Genomic DNA, 17,215 nt, shown 5'->3' with positions numbered 1-17,215 from the left:
ACTAAGTAAATGGAATTCTGTGCATGAACAAAATGTGTGGACTGTCTCCTAAAGGCTCTTAAGCATTTTGTGGTTCATATTCTGGCTTACAAGGTTCAGTAAGTGCATATTCTTCACTGCAAACATATCAAGGATTCCAGAAGAAGCTGACTGCTCATTTGACTCTTAGCCATAGTGACCCATTTCATAATATTAATGGTTGAGAAAATAAGAAATATTCTTGAAATTCCTAGGTGACTCCAATATCTTTAGAGCTCTTAACCAGTCTTGCACAGAATGAGCCATATGTCTTCCTCATCACAGGCTTTATGTCTCCTTGACCATAACAGAGTTAACAAAACTAAAAAGACTTTTAAGGAAAGTGAAACAGTTAAAATAAAAAGGATAAATGAGAGCTAGCTGTTCAGATTGATCATTGTTAATCTGCTAGAAATGGAAAGGCAGTTAAAGAAACTACCTTGAGGAAGAAGTGTTCCAGCACTTCCACACCTGAGGAATTAGGCAAACAAATTTCTGAAAAAAAATTCTCTCTCTTTAATCTCAGAGGCTTATCACAAACAGAGAAGTCAATTGAATCAATCAGATACAGAAGTATATTAAGCCATTCATGCCCTCAGGCAGACAGACCCCCAGCAAGATGCAGTAGAGTTCCTAATGAACTGCATTTAGTACCCATCATACGTCTACATGATCACCTGCTTTTGGGGTAGGCACTAGATGAGTATGTAGTGCCTAAGTAACCCATAGACCTAAAAGAGAGTTAGTTGTTGAACTGAAGAATTTCAGAGAGATGAATGATAGATCCTCTTCATCCTCTTGCAGTCATCCTCTCCCTGGAAGAAAGGGTCCCTACAGGGACTAGACATAGGCTAACATGGTGGGCAAACAGTTCAGTGTGTGATGCCTAAATTACCTGGCTGTGGGGAACCCTTGAGTTGTCTAAATAAGATACCTAAAATTTGCTAGAGAGGAACAAGTATTAATGGTACATGTAGATTTTAGGGGGGGTGGGGGGGGGGTGGGGAGAATGGTGGTGGTGTGTGTGAAGGAAGAAAGAAAAAGGGTCTGGAGACAACACTTCAGCTGTTAGGAATGAAACTGAAGACCAAGCCCTCCACAGTAGCATTTACTGACATACTTTCAGTACCAGACATGGGGCCAAAACTTGAAGCAGAGAGGCAAAGCTTTAATCTACAATTGAAGAAAGAACGCCAGTCAAAACCATTCAGATTAATCAGGAACAGGAGACACTTCAGAAATTAAGGGAGCTGTTACAGGAGGGACTAACTGCAGCTGAACTGTGAGGGAACCAGATGGCTGGCACTTCAAACAAGGCTTCGTAAAGATTGTAAAGGAATTCTGAAACAGAAGAATGGGGAAAAGCTGACAGCTACAAAAAAGTATGTACTAGATACAACATGTTGAATTGTGGCACAGAGGTGCAGAGGTTTAGAGAAGGACCTCTGGTGATGGATAAGACAGATAGTAATAGTTAAATGGAAAGTGAAGAACAGATGGAATGGATCAAATTACTATAATAAATAAAATCACTTCCTGAAGTTCTTCCATGACACTATTGAATGTCACGCTCCAGGGTTATGATGATATCGAACTGTTTAAAATCAGTATGAGTCTTACTTAGAAAGCAGATTCTTACATCTCTGCATATTACAAGGGAGTTAAATCACGCCATGAAGAAATACAGAAAGTAATGATGGCTAGTGTTATGAACCGCAGCCTTACTGTCATACAGGTCTGCTACAGAAGTTTGCATATTCTTACTAAAAAAGTAATATTGTTCTATTTATTGACATATTGTGCTGCAATTTTGTGTTTGCACAGATCTGTGTGCTTTGACATTAAAGCTCAAAGAGAACAAATTTAACATAGACCTGAGTAAATAGTTATGTTGCAAGGCAGAGTCAGGGCAAAGTAGCTAGAGTTAAGAAGGAAATTACCATTTAAACTGTAACAGAATTTGAACTTTGTAACCTCTTTCAAACTTATCACTATGGTTTTATCACAGTCATTCATTATTTGCACTTCAAAATGCCTCCCTATCTCTCACCACAATCAAAGCAAATTTTTCAGAGGCTAAAATACACTTTTTCTCCTGCTTTCCTGTATGAATAGTTACTAGCTAACGGTAAGACTTTAATTCAGATATTTAAAAGTAGTTCTTCCTGTTAACAGTCGTGACTGACTGAGAAGCAACATCTCTGTGTTCAAGCTGAGCTGTCACTGTTACAGACCTGCATACCAACGGGAAACAGAAGGGCAGAAATCCCTTAAAAGAAATGTGTAAGACAGTTGAATATTTTACGGAGTGAGGTGAAAACCCTGGGATTCTTTAAGAAGGTGAGAAAAGGAACTGGGGAGAGTCAGGAAACAAAACCAAGAAGTTGGTAAGGGGAGACTGGATCTGGGAAAATAGTCCTTTAAGGAATATGGGAGAAGGGTAGGACATTCCTCTCTTCACTGCAAATATACATCCCATCCAACAGGCAGAGAAGAAAAGACATTTACCTAAAATTAACTTAGCAAGTCTATCAGTAAAAGTCTTTAGTTCCCAAAAAATATATTTTATGATTTGCACAGCCAGGATTTACAACCAGTTTACTGATGGGCAGATTTATGTGGTAATTACATGTCAAGTAACACTAGATATGGATAGCGATTACTTATAACAATTTTGCTTAATTGAAGTAACATGCAAGTTAGAACAAGAAAAGCTTCTAATCAGAATGGTGACCATACATGAAAAACTAGGGTCTATATATTGTGTTTAAGAAATGATAGATAACAGGATTGTTTTAGGGCTCTTTACACATCCAGTTCATTGTTTGTTGTTTGGATTTTTTCTCCTACAGCTGTTCCATGTCAGTGCAGTGAGGCAGACTATAGATCAGGCTGAACTAGCCCCCAAGATAAAAAAAGCCCAGGGAAAAGAGGAAGCAGAGGTGCCTCATCAATGTCCCGCTACCAGAACAGCACTTCCTACAATTACCACAAGCTCCTGGGTAGGAAGGAAAAAGAGGTATCTCCATTTTCTCTACAAAGCATAACCTACAGGGATGGAGATAATTAACTTTGCAAACAACTTAGGGTGGGTCCTTGACAGTAGAATGTCTAGATCTTCCCAAAAACTTACATCTGTCTGCTTTTAAAGCTAAGGCCCACAAGAAACAGAGAAGGGTTAAGAAGGGCAAGAGACAGGAAAATTTATGAGCATTAAGAAACTGGTAAGTATGCTGGTTTTAAGCCAACAAATAATATTACTCTTAGTATGTAAAGTCTTGGAAAGTCATTTAAAGAAATGACTGCATTAAAGTAAATTTAAATGAGAGTGCACCATCTGTTTAATAAAGTAGATCAAGATTGGTCTGATTACATATTAAAGACAAAATCTGAAAAAGATTTTTCAAAAGTAGTAACTAATCTGCCTTGTAAAGAGATACATAAATGTTTATTCAATCATATTACTGTCAAAGTTATGATTTGTTATATATGCAATGAATCTTGACAAGTTTTCTTCTATGAATGCATTTTGTTATTACGTGCTTATTTAAGAAGGAATTTAGAATCAGGCTTTTTTTGTGGTTTTGTCTGGGTTGGTTTTTTTTTAGTCAGTTAAATACAGAGCAGTGTAATATTTTTCTTTCTGGAAGAACCTAACAACCAACCATACTCTGCCAGGACATATTTGTATTTGCTTGTATTATCTCTTGAAACAAAACCTAAATTAACAATTGCATAGCACAGCCTGTTTCTGACATTTCTCTTTAATACATAGTGCTGAACAGTTTTGCTGAGGCTTCATGTTAATTACATACTTCCCCTTTGGTTCTGATTCTTCAACCATTTGCTGGCTGACTCCCTCAAGACAACACCAGGGTTTTGCTGAGCAAAATTTGTGCCCTTAAAATATATAGTACAGTTTCAGATATGGTTTGTGTTATCCACATTGATTTCAAATGCACACTACAGGAGTAAAAAGCAGTTTAATCCACCATATTACACTGCTGTTTTCTACAATTTCATACACTTACAGAGAGCAGAAGACTAAGCAGATGAGTTCTTTAAGCAACAGACAGTCCTCATAGACAACACAGAACCTCTGTTTAAAAGACTTCCGAGCAACACTTTGTTTTCCAGACCGCTATTTCTTGTGCCTGCAGAATGCATTGCTTATTGTACAAACTGACAAGGAGAACAAATTATGATGACACCTGCAGCAAATGCCTTGCTGCGGGTTGCTGTCCACAGGCCACTGACTCGGAGGATTTCCCAGGACTGAGACTGAAAGGAAACAGCCTGTCTCAAATAGGAAACATTCAATATGTTCAAAAAGGATATAGCACTTTTCAAGCCAGAAATTCTGCAGACATCAACTTTTTGTCTGGGCAGTTAACCGCACACCACTGAAATACTGCTGCATTTCCTTTTTACAGTGTTTTGTACTACTGTGGTACTTGTTTTGGTTTAGACATCATAGTTTAGCACAGTGAGCACTGCACGTATTCTAAGAAATGGTCTTATGATCACTGGTGATAAAGTAGCCTGTTTCCTTAATGCTTTGTGGTTTGTAGTTTATGACAACCTGTTTTCATGGCCATAGCATTTATGACGACTGTACCCACATGTATTACCTGGTATCAAGTATGAGATCACACTGTATCATCACAGAATACTTTGGGTTGGAAGGGACTTTTTAAAGGTCACCTTTTACGACCCCCAACCGCCCAGTAGTTTTTTCCTCAATTGGACTGACAAGAGGCAATGCATTTCCATTTTATCAGCACTTCAAGAAATCTGATTAGTTTTGAATTAATCTCTGCTGCTGTACAGAATCCACACCAAGTACATTAACATGGGGAATGCACCAATCAGCCAGTGCTAATATAGAAATGTACATACAGTACAGTCACCTTTCTCATTCCCTTGAGATACCAGCTTAGAGGAACTGCTCATTCAGTAATTTCGATAGCACTGGTGAGACCAGTACTACAAGACCACCTAAATGACACTTAGATATTAATGGTACCTACTTTAATTCCAGTTACTGCTGCACTCTTTTTTTCCCTTTTAATGTGTTTGCTTGCATACAAAGGTTTTTGTTAATGTCTTTATGATATTGACACTCTATATCTGTCATTAATTAGAACTAACAGGAACAGTAAGCTGCTTCTCCAATTTTTGTTGATAACTTCCATCCTAATGTGATGTTTAGTTGCCGAGCCTCTACACAGAATAGGCCGTCACTGAAGCCAACTATGGGATGGGTTTGTGCTACGTATCAGATTTCATAAATTAGAACCTCTAATTTGATTTTCACTCCTGACTAGAAAGTCGATTTCCTGCTTTGCTTAACTTTCGGAGTTTCATTTGATATCAGTCTACAGTTCTCTTCCTTTTTTACCAAATATGTTGTTCCAAGCATGCCATTTTGGGAATATTCCTCTTTTATTAATGTAGCAAGCAGAAGTAGGTATTATAATGGTGTACGGGGCACAGGTGGCCTGGCACTGGTGGGGCAGGGGCTGCAGGGGGTGATGGAGGCTTGGGGAAGGTGTATTTAAGGAAGGGTGAAAAACACTGGTCAGAAGCTGTGAAAGACAGCAGTGAGAAAAACACAAGAGAAACAGCCCTGCAGACACCAGGTACGGAGAAGAAGAGGGAGGCAGGGCTCCCTACACTGGAGCAGAGATTCCCCTGCAGCCCCCACGGTGAAGACCGTGGTGACACAGGTTGTCCCCCTGCAGCCCATGGAGGACCACAGTGGCGTAGATACCCACGCTGCAGTCCATGGAGGGCCCCACGCTGCAGCAGGTGGGTCTGCCCATGGCAACGCAGGCTCCTGGCAGGGACGGTGGCTGGTGGAGGCCCACACAGAAGCAGCCTGTTTCTGAAAGACTGCAGCCCATGGGAGGGGCCCATGCTGGAGCAGGGGAAAAGCATGAGGAGTACAGAGCGGCAGAGATGAAGTGTTACGGACTGACCACAGACTCCCTTCCCCATCCCCCTGCACCACGCAGGGTGCAGAGGTAGAAGAGCCAGGAATGAAGGAGTGAAGTTGAGCCTGGGAAGAAGCGGGGGGGGGGGGGGGGGGGGGGGGGGCTGAGGGAGAGGTGTTTCTAGTTCTTATATTTGTTTCTCAGAATCCTACTCTACTTTTAATTGCAAGACATTCAATTAACTTTCCCTCATTTGAATCTGTTTTGCCTGTGACAGTAATAGGTAAGCCATCTCCAAGTCTTTCTCTGCACTGATGAGTTTTTTCATCTTATGAGCCCTGGCCCTGTCCTGTTGAGGAGGGGGAGTGAGAGAGCAGCTCGGTGGGCATCTGGCAGCCAGCCAAAGTCAAACAACCACAAATTTTATTTGCTTGGATGCAAATAACAACCTCAATTAAGGCAACTTCCTCCGGAATCACTTCTGTTAATTTATTGGCCAAATCTGGAAAAACAGTTCAAAAGTAAAGACTGATTGAATTCTTATACTTAAACTCTCTTCATATGATGAACCAGCCTTTTTAAGAGTAATCAAGCTTATTCAAAGTTGTATATAACATATTTGAAAAACAAACCAGGTTAATATTTCAGAAGACATTTAGGATAACAATATTTTATAGCAAACTGCATCACACTGCAAAATACGTTATGTAAAGAAACTAACTAAATAATGGTTCTACTGCTGTATAAGAGCAGCACAAGCCAGTACAACTACGACTTGATACTCAGATATTCCCTTTCCACAATATTGGGCATGTATGTATTCCAGCGTAGTTAGCAGATTGTAGCTGAATGAGCTAGGGCAGTCCCAACACTTCTTAGTTTATGTAAGATTCACTGTACTGTATTGAAGTCTAATCAGATTATTACTGATATTCTTACTATTTTTAATGTGAAAAATACCAGTAAATACCTACTAATAGGATATGTCCTTCCAGTTTTATTTTCTATTATGGGCACATCACTTGCATCATTGTCAACCTGACCCGTGAATGTAAAAAGAATGAATAATGTTGTTTGTACTGCAAATATCTGAGGCTTGTATGCATCTCTACAAAGTCCAATTATTGTTCCACATGAGAAAAAAAGGATGTGGTTCTTCAATCATAAGAAAGTCTCTCTACATAAATCCAGATCCCATTAGGCAGGACATTTGCAAGTTGAATTCTTGAACTTATTTCTAGTTGATTATACACTAAGTGGTATGGTTGCCATTGCACAATTGATTGTCTAAATGAGAAGGCCAACAGCAAAAGTAATCTGCAATGCTGCTGCCTAAAACAATCCTCTATTGAAAGTATTCAAAGACAAGCCAATTGTTAAACTGGCGTTCAAAGTTAAGCACATTTCCTATACCACTTTTCTTCTCCCTCCTCACAGAAATCACAGAGGTTAAATAAATTGTTATCCAATTAAATTACTAAATCAGGTATTGACAGTTTTCTCTCCCTCTAATAAAACTGAAATAGACAATAAATTTAAGGAAATGTTTGCGTTTTTTTATAGCAACAAAAAGCACACATGCCCTAAAAAAATCCCAAGATATTTTGAATGGGAGATTATCCCAAACCAGGTAGCTAGCTAAAAACCTGGTAATGTATCCACTGTCAGATATTATGCAATATGTCACATCCACTTAACAACTAATGGGGTACTACATCACTGCAAAAAGAAGGGATTTTCTATTCTATGATGAAAGTATAGAAGAAAACAAAAATGTCTAGCCTTCACAAACTGACCCCTATGCCTCTGTGGAGCCACCAAAGTTAATGAGAAGTTGAGTGAATACTGTTGTGACTGCTGTATCAGAGCCCTGAAACCCTCGTGAACTCTCTACTTTGTCTCCATTACATATCAATATATATATTCTTTTCCTTTTCTAAGTTGTGATTAAGAATTAAGGGCATCAGAAGCTCATTTTCATTTTCTGAATTGCTACTGCTTCCATGGGGTAGTGGGATAAAACTGCTTGTTTTCTTTAAGATCTATAGCCAAAATTGTGGGAAGTTTGAAAGAAAGTATTAAAAAATAAGATAAAAATCAATTTTCAAGAGAGTGAAGGAGCATAAATGATATATTATAAATATGAAAAAATAATTTCCTTTCCACAGTTTAGCAAACAGTAAAGTAGATAAGAATTTCTAAAGTAAGCATCACAAAATCTGTGTCCCAGATCATACTGTTTGCCATAGCTATAACTCTTACAAAATCTCAAATCTCTCCTTCACTTAATATTGTACTTAAAAATGAGAAGACAGAACAATGTTCCCGTTTTGCTAAGGAACCCTAACACAAGCAGGTTTTACCATCTATAGCAGCAAGCAATTTAGGTGCAAAATAGGCTTTTGTAGAGAGCATCTGCCCCATAATGAATATTTCAGTTAGTGTCACTATTCACCTAAGTAGCTAGAAAACACTGTCTTATTTTCTGTGCCACTGTTGTCTGCACTAAAATGATACAAACTGACAGTATCTCCCTGTTGCATCAATGTGTATGTTTTCTCACTGTGTAATGTGCAGTGCTTTATAAGCAATGGAAGATAAAAAATAGCAAAGATATAAATGTTAGGGATTTTTTTACTTAGTTCATCATTTAGTTTTACACATATTTGAACCTTAAACTTAGTTTCGTACAACATACACTCTTTCCCTTTTGTTATTCACATCAAGAGAGATCAAAAGCTTTTCATTTAAGCACAAATCCTATTTTAAAAGGTAGAACACAAAAATGAGGATCATCTGTGCTAAATGAATGGGACTCTGATTAGCCTTCAATAATTTTGGTAGAGCTAGTTAGTGAAAAATAAAACAAACCAGGAAAAAAGATCATTTGATTTTTATTTAAATTACTGACAAAAAGAACTATCTGGCTGGTGACCTGTTTTCAATTTACCTCCTAGGCATGTGAACACTGGGAGACACATGGGCTCAACTTCATGCCCTCCTAATCACTTTTGCCTTCTCTTCCTTCCCTGTAAATCATATCTAGTTTTGAGTTTACACACAATTTTCCAGGACATACAGTCATCCCAGAATGTTCATATAACTTTTAGTGTTTTGACTTACAAATGCCAAAACACCACCTTTGATAGCAACAAAAAGGGCATATACTTTCATTATTATCACAGAACTGTGAAGAAAACCTTTTCACTCTCAAAAGAAACAAAGCATCAGCGATCCTGCACTCTAAAGTGTATTTGGGGGGTTGGAAGTTGAACTGTATTTTAAAAGGAGGAGGACAAAACTCAGAAAATACTTACCATCTCACTTCTAGGTGATTAATACCTTTACAGAAATCATGCCAATGTCTTACATGCAATGGTAATACTCAAGTACTCTTGGGTACCAGCTAGCAGTCAGAAGGAGCTCATGTCAATACAGTGTGATAAACCAGCTCCCCGCAGATGTGCCAAAAGACAGGAACAGCTCACACAATGCACATGAAATAGGCTTCTCTGTCAAGTAGGAATATCCTAATACAACACGTCACCCTAATACTCTGCTATCATGTCTTGCCAAAGACAGAATTTGTCCAAGGGTTTGATTTCAAAAAGCCAGTAACATTGTATTAATTCCAGAAGTGAAGCAAGAGGAGCCAACACATCAAATATAAAAGGGAGAGCCAACAAATCACTGGGGGGGAAATTAACATAATCAAGATACTGAGCTATTCTGTACCTGCAGGATTGTTCTAACTTCAGAAAAAAAAAACCCTAAAAAGTGAAAAAGGCAGTAAAAATGAAATCTAAAGCAAAATTAACATTCAGACATGCATTTCTAATATGAAAAACCAAACAAAAGAAAACTTGTGAGGCAGCCTTTCCTATTGCAACAAAAATAATAAATAGGCAGTTCAGGAGCAAACACAGCTGAAAGCAATTCTACCACCACTGAATGTTGAACTGCTGTTGCTCAAAGTGCACTGAAATTTTACTTCCCAATTAACTCTATGGGATACTTGTTATTGAATGGTGCAAAGTGCAGGATACAATATATCAACTAAAAAAACATTTAAGAGGAGAAAGGAAAAAAAAAATGTTTTGAAAGTGAGTCTCCATGAGTGTGTTACTGAACAGTGTATCAAACTGAGGCCCTAAGAATCTGTGACTGTTAAAACTCTGTACTCTTGAGAATTCTCTCATCCCATGACCAAGAATTGCATTTCAGTCATCAACAGAGTCATCAGAATGTATAATTCATTAAATTTATACAGCAGTTTGAACTATTCTAAGAGGCAGAGGGATTTTAACTATTAGATGATTATCGTAACACTAAAGAAGGCACAAGCTTGATATCTGTGATCAAAGGGAAGCACAACTGCAAGTGCCACATCTTGCATATGAATAATTTAAAAACATGATTCTTTGTATGTGCAGATGAGGACTCAGGTAATATATTTCATCACTATTTCCAGTATGTACTCAGACAGCTCTTACAAAAACACGTATTAATTTGCCCATGCAGCGGTACATTGATAAAAGCTTTAAAAAACACAGCTGGGAAGTTTCGTTGTTAGTATGCCAAATCAGTGTAAAAACAAAACCTTATCTCATCTCACAATTTTTGTAACCTTTTTGAGTCATGTAAATGGGCAAATGATAGCATGGTAAAACACAGTGCTTACCAGGCCATAATAATGATGAGTAAAGGAAAAATTGGACTGTGACCTACATTTAATGTCTTATGAAGTAGTGGGCTCTATTCACTTAAAAGATGCAGGCAACCCTTTTATTAGTGACAATTTTCAGCCCTTTGTGGAGAAAGTAAATATTATTCCATGTATACCAGCTAGCAGTTGAGTGCTATAGCAGCATAAGATGGAATCCCTTCCAAGTAAGTTCAGGCACATCTTTTGTAGCACCTAGAAATAGGAAATAATTTATCCTAATAGAAGCAATTAAATTTCTGGTATACTCAATAGAGTGGCACGTGCCTCTGGAGATCTCCACAGGGAGATTTGGTCTGCCTAGACAGACAGACAGACAGAAGGGTATTTTCTATTATGGCAGGATTTCCTAAAATCAGGAAGTCTTTATTTCACCTTTAAATATGAGCTCCAAGTAATGTCTATTATTTCCAAAAGCAGTGTCTTTGTGAGATTGTCTTCTGAAAGAAATACATTGAAATGACCAAGGTCCAGTTGCCTGTAATCGCAGCACCAAAATATCATACTTACTTCATAACCTCAGTATTTGCACTTGCAGGAAAGACAAATGAATTATGTATTTAAATTATTGGGGAAGAAAGAAAAATAATTACCATTATTATTGCTGCCATATGCAACTGACTTCGCTTATCATGATTGCCTATTAGAGTGATAGTTGCAGATTGCAGTTCATAAGAGAATATGCACTGAACCCATCATTTGCCTACCGTGAAGATAAATGAATGAAGACGAGCCCATAATTTAAAACTCTCCAAAACACCAGTCTTTACAAGTAAGGATTTTTACAAAAGAAGGTGACTTTGTCAAGCCATTTTCAGCACTGACTGGTTCAGCAGAATTCGTGTTAGTTCTTCTTATTGCACTTTGTTGCTGTGAATACAAACCTGTGGAGACCAGAGCACAGATTATAGTAGTCAGAGTCCAATAAAATCAAAAAGTTTTATTGATTTTTGGTAAATCCATTATTTAAGAAAAAAAAGGATTACTGTGAGGCTTTCACAAAGAAGGGTCCAGAAACCACAGCCTGCTGGAAAGAGATATTGTCACTTATGCAACAATTTTAATTTCATTGGTTTAAAGTTTTTAACAGAATAGAACCTAGAAAACAGTGCATGTTTAAGTATTGCACATTTACATACTAAAGCTGATTCTTTGCTTGGGATTTTCACGGACTTGTATATCTATCTTGCAAGAAAAGAGGAGATACTAGGAAACATCTCTTCTGCATGCAGGGCAGAATGGTCTTTGATCTGTTTTCTTATGTATGTATACATTAAAGATGAGCAGGAAGGGATCTTTAAGATATCTGTTCTTTCCCTATTTGATAATGTTTAGCAATTTGTACAGTAAGTATGTACAGTCTGATATTCTGTCACCTCACTGGATGCTCCCTTAAATGGGCCTTCCCTTTACATCTCAGAATATTCACTTCCTTCTTGCCCTCATGCTGGGGTTTTTGAAAGAAAAAAGTGAAATGTAGTGTACTTGGTGAGAAAAGGGGTCATCTGCTTTGACGACAAGAAGCAAACAAGGTTTCAGAAAACAATGAAGCTTTCTAACTGAGTTTTTCTACCCTGGATTTACCAGAGAGAATTACTTTTTTCTGGCTGGCAGGACAAAATGTAATCATCCGATTATTTCAATCATCTGACTTAAATTATGTATCCTAAATGCAAAACCAGTCATCCTCTCCAAATTAGTCCTTCTATAGTTTAATAATAATTTTTAACCATTAGAAAATAATATATAATAAAATGAGATTTTTTTAAGAGTTCCCCAAATGCATGTGTATGTGTATATAAATGTTTATATATGCTAAATATTTCTCCTTAGAAAATGATACATTTCTAGTTTGCACATTCAAACTGACAACCTCTCGGAAAGGGCTCAGAAACATGACATGAGTGAAATTCTTCAGACCGGACACATAACTGCAAGTGTCTACAGTGTAAGGCCCACATGTGAGCAATGTACCCAAACTCCTTTTATATTATGCAAGACTAAAGAACTAGTCTTCTTATCCTGAAGCCTACATTTACATATGGCCAAATGAACAACTCTCTGAGGTCCACTGATTAAATCTACATACAAGAAAGCTTAAACACCTAAATGCAGATGTCTGATCAAAGAATTGAACTCCACCCCTGCTGCAGATAAACACCACAGGTTATCACTGATGAAATTACACTTTCAGCGCATTTCACCATTTTTACTGTGAAAAGTACCAGAAGCAAAGCTTCTGTCTCTTTGCCGCATATTGATATTTACAAATTGCTAGAGACTGTTCAGTCCTGAAGACCTTGGCTCCATGACCATTTACCACTGATATACAGAGCTGCAACTGTGGTTGAGAAGGAAGGACCATATCTTATCATGACATCGTGAGACAGAGAAATGCTGCTTTGATGTCCTGTATCTTGAAATATTCCAAAACTGATGTGAAAAGTCATATAAACCTGAATTACCACTCATTTCCTTTCTCCTAATACAGAGTAAATAACTACGTACAAAACACAACTAAATAACAAAAAAGTACTTGTTTAGCACGCACGGGTTTGGCAACATGGAATTAAAATAAAAAAATATATAGTTGTCTCCATGAATAGCAAGTTATATATCAACCTGCCAATCTGTGTCACCTTAAGTTAAATTAAAGTATATAAACTTTTACAGATTTCAGGAATGATTAGTTCTGGAAAACAGGACAAATATGTGGGTTTTTTTCTACTAGATTAGCTATTTGAACTTTTGCAGTGCAATAATACTGTTTGGATAGAGTGCCAGACTTCAGTATGACGCCATCTACCTCTGACAATCCATTAAGTTCCCCTTTAATCTGTTCATCGTAAGCTTAATATGTGATTCTTCCTTTTCATATCACAAAGGACAAAAAGGTGATCTTTTGTATTTGAATCTCTAATTTACACTCCCCGTCCTCCTTTCCGAAGCAGTAAATGGTAAAGAAGAAAGCTTTTTCTGCAGTTTCTTCAGCTCTTTTATCTGAGGAAAAGCGGATATATGTTGGGTCTCTAAGGAATTTGATTCTTTCTTTATCCTCCAACCCTATTTCCATACTTTGAGCTGCAAGAAAGGAAAATATCCCATAGAAATATAACATATTTGGAAGATAGTAAGACTTGCAGTATGTAAATTATACGTCCTTCTCCCCCAAGACCCACTCTAGTCTTTTGGGACAAGGGCAAATAAGCTCTCAAAATGAAATACCTTATAATGGAATTGTTCTATTCCACTCTTTTAGATCCTCACTCAATGAGGAAACAACACAACTTCTAGTCTCTAGAGGAAAACAACACAATAAACTATACAGTGCAGATCTAATATCAAAGGAGGAGGGCATTCCTGATAGATGAAAGACCTTGAGACTTACCCAAGTAATATTTGCAATGTTTTTCCTTGCAGTGTAATTAATTAAGACATAGTATCTCTTTGGATGGAAAATTGTATTAATTTTCTCACCACTGTATTCACCATTTTAATGAAGAAAAAGAGACAAAAGCATACTGAAGCTGGAGGGCTACAAAAGATACTTATTTTAAGGAGGAAGGAATAATGATTGCCTTTGAGCTTCAATCTGGATGCCACTTCTCCCAGAAAACAACCCTACTGACAGAAAAGCTTTTTTTCTGGGGTTTTTTTTTGTTATGTTTTGGTTTTTGGGTTTTTTTTTTATTTCACCACTCTTTCCTTGGCTGTCAGAGAGGAGTTATTTTTCACAAATAGAGAAATAAGACTGAGAGAGTTTACCATGAAGCTATCGGTAATATTTCAACTCCAGAAACCGTTTGGGAAACTATTTAAAAGCTGCCAAGAAGATGGAAAAACAAAATTAAAGCAAGTCCTTAGATGGAACGAAATGCACTAGGCAAGGAAAAGCCGTCTAATACTCATGTTTGGGGAATAAGGTAGAGAAGGGAAGTAGAGACCATAAAGTTGTCAAGCTCGCATGCTCTAAGTAGCCTCTACTTTTACCAGTGCAGATGACAGGATACTGAGTTAGATGGGTCACTGACAAGAAATGCCAGTAGAAATATCTTATCACTGAGTCTTTGTACCAGAATGGAAACTTATATTTTTCAACTGAAATACAGAGTTGTCAGCAAAATAATGGTTGGTTTCAACAGAACCAGGTTTTTCTCCCACAGTTCTAGCTATCTGTGCATATAGATACAGCATGTAATAAAATATACCTGCAATCCTTTAAATGTATTACAATACTATGATTATGCATAAACATACTGAAAATTGAATGCCTTGTAAACCTCAAATTAGTAACACAGATAGGTACATCAGGTAATGAGCACCAACTCCTTTAGCAAGCATGGTACTCCTCTTCAAACTTCCTAGGTCTTCTATGTGGTATCTAAGCAGAAAACCTCACAGCAAGACTAGTTAAGAAAGAACCTAGATTTAGTAAAGTGGGAAGAGGGAAATTATGTTTTATTGTTTTTTAAACATATGCACCCAGCTAAGATCCCTAAATTATACTGTTTGTGCTTCTGTACATTTACTGTAATGCTGAGCTGTAGTACTAACAGGTACCGATAGCCCAGGTGGCAAAGTCTGACTTCCTACGCTCATCAACCATATGCGAAACTTTTAACGAAATAATTCTTAATAATTGAAGGGAGAAAGAAGAGCAAGTAGTGTTTTGCTGTTGATGTGCACTGAGCAGTAACTTGAATTAACAATTAATCTTTAATGTACAGTAAACTAATAAAGTAACTTAAAATTTCATTACTAGACTTGTCTTTAGTACTGTTCTACATCTATATGTAAAAGCAACTTACCTGAATAACATGTTTCAGCTTGTCAATAATTTGACTTATTACAGGATCTGTTCCCTTCACTTTTACTTCTGGATTTGCAGACTGAGCTTTGATTCCACTGCCAACGACACGATGAGTATAGCTAGTTTAATACATAAACACATACACAAAAATGGTTTAGTAAGTTATTCTGCTCTCAGAGGGTCATCTTCCAGTTTGTATCAACACTTATGGCACCAAAATTCCACTTTAATGAGAGACATTAATTTCATGCACATATTTTTCACAGAAAAGAAATACAGCATAATAGAATTACTACATTCCACAGAGCTGTATGATTTATTATAGCTTTAATTTTACTACAAACTTCAACAAGAAAAATGTTATCTACATTCTGAAGGAAGAAACATTCAGCCCTATGATGTTTTTTTGTGTGTGCAAAGACTGTCCTCAGTTTTTCTTTTGCTAAATATAACTACATGGTGGTTGCCTAAATGTATGACATTTCAGATTTTTACAACAAACTCCAGATTGTATACACACTGTATGTTCAGAACTACACCTGAAGTTTTGTAGTGCTTTTGCGAACACAGATACAGATAAAATATTTATTGCAGGACAACAGCCAAATTAAGCATAAATTATTTAGAATTACATAACTGATATAAGTAGAGTAGGCCAAAATTTACTTAGTAGCTAGATATGTGAAAAAGAAACAATAGAAACTTGATATAGGTTCATTCAAGAAAGAACTGCTGTGAACATTATTTCTAATGCATCAAAACACAAGATACAGAGACCAAAATTAACCACCTAGCAGAATTCTGTGGCTTATTAAGATACAATTCTTCATTCAACTTCCCATGTTATATGTAATACTCAAGTTAGCCAAGAAAATCTGAGTATCTACCTTCTCATCACAGATACTGTGCACTATGCAAATACCCTCCATATGTTATGTTTTGTCTGCATACCCTAAAGAGGATAGCTCTATATATCTCTGTCTCAAAAATATTTTGCCAGCTGTTAGGCTGTAAGAAAAATAATGGACAGAACCCTACCAGGAATGGTGAGAAGTGGTGACTAAATTCCTGCCTGTTAGACCTGTATATGAGCATACACAACACAGCCTATTCAAATTTTGCAGAATCTGTTTTACGAAAAAATATTGCAGGTCCTCTTAGCTCTGCAGAAAACCTTCTATGTATGCTACACAGTGAATACTGTTTATTAAAACAAGGTTGCCACATAGCAACAATATTTTGTCTTTGATCTTTGCTTAAATATCACCTTAAGTGAGGTTGAAGATATTCCTAAGGAAGCATACACAGACCAGATACCATTCTTAAAATGACATTGGCTATGCTCATACATATAAATTAACCTTGTCATACAAAATGACAACAAGTTTTCTACAGGTCCCAGAGAGCATGATTTGCCTTCTATATGTGTGACAAAAACTAGTAGCTCCTTTAGGCATTACACAAAGACACTTTTTGGACTACATGTTCTGCAAAATGCTGCAAAAGTGAACTAATTCTAAGGCCCAGCCACGTTCTCCTAGACTTTCAAGGTATCAAGATCCAGCATTGCTTGTCCTTTAAAGCATTCAGTTTTACACAGTAAATACTAAAATTCTAGACCTTCTACATACAGCTTTTCACGGGCTATTTAGGACAAGTGTACTATATTTCTTTTGCAAGCAATCAAGTTCACTAAAACAGATATAAAATTTAAAATCAATTATGTAT

General features: G+C 37.1%; 1 protein-coding gene across 1 annotated transcript in view; it reads right to left on the bottom strand.

Annotated features, from left to right (window-relative positions):
- Nucleotides 1-17,215, bottom strand: part of GPC5 (glypican 5) — a 709,869-nt gene that overhangs the window by 456,853 nt on the left and 235,801 nt on the right. Inside the window, exon 6 of the mRNA XM_056328672.1 lies at nucleotides 15,486-15,606. Within this exon, the coding sequence (XP_056184647.1) occupies nucleotides 15,486-15,606 (121 nt within the window). The remainder of the gene's footprint in view (nucleotides 1-15,485; nucleotides 15,607-17,215) is intronic.

Source organism: Falco biarmicus, chromosome 2 (genome assembly GCF_023638135.1).
Source record: "Falco biarmicus isolate bFalBia1 chromosome 2, bFalBia1.pri, whole genome shotgun sequence".
Lineage (NCBI taxonomy): Eukaryota > Metazoa > Chordata > Aves > Falconiformes > Falconidae > Falco > Falco biarmicus.
This window is presented reverse-complemented; position numbering and strand designations above follow the sequence as displayed.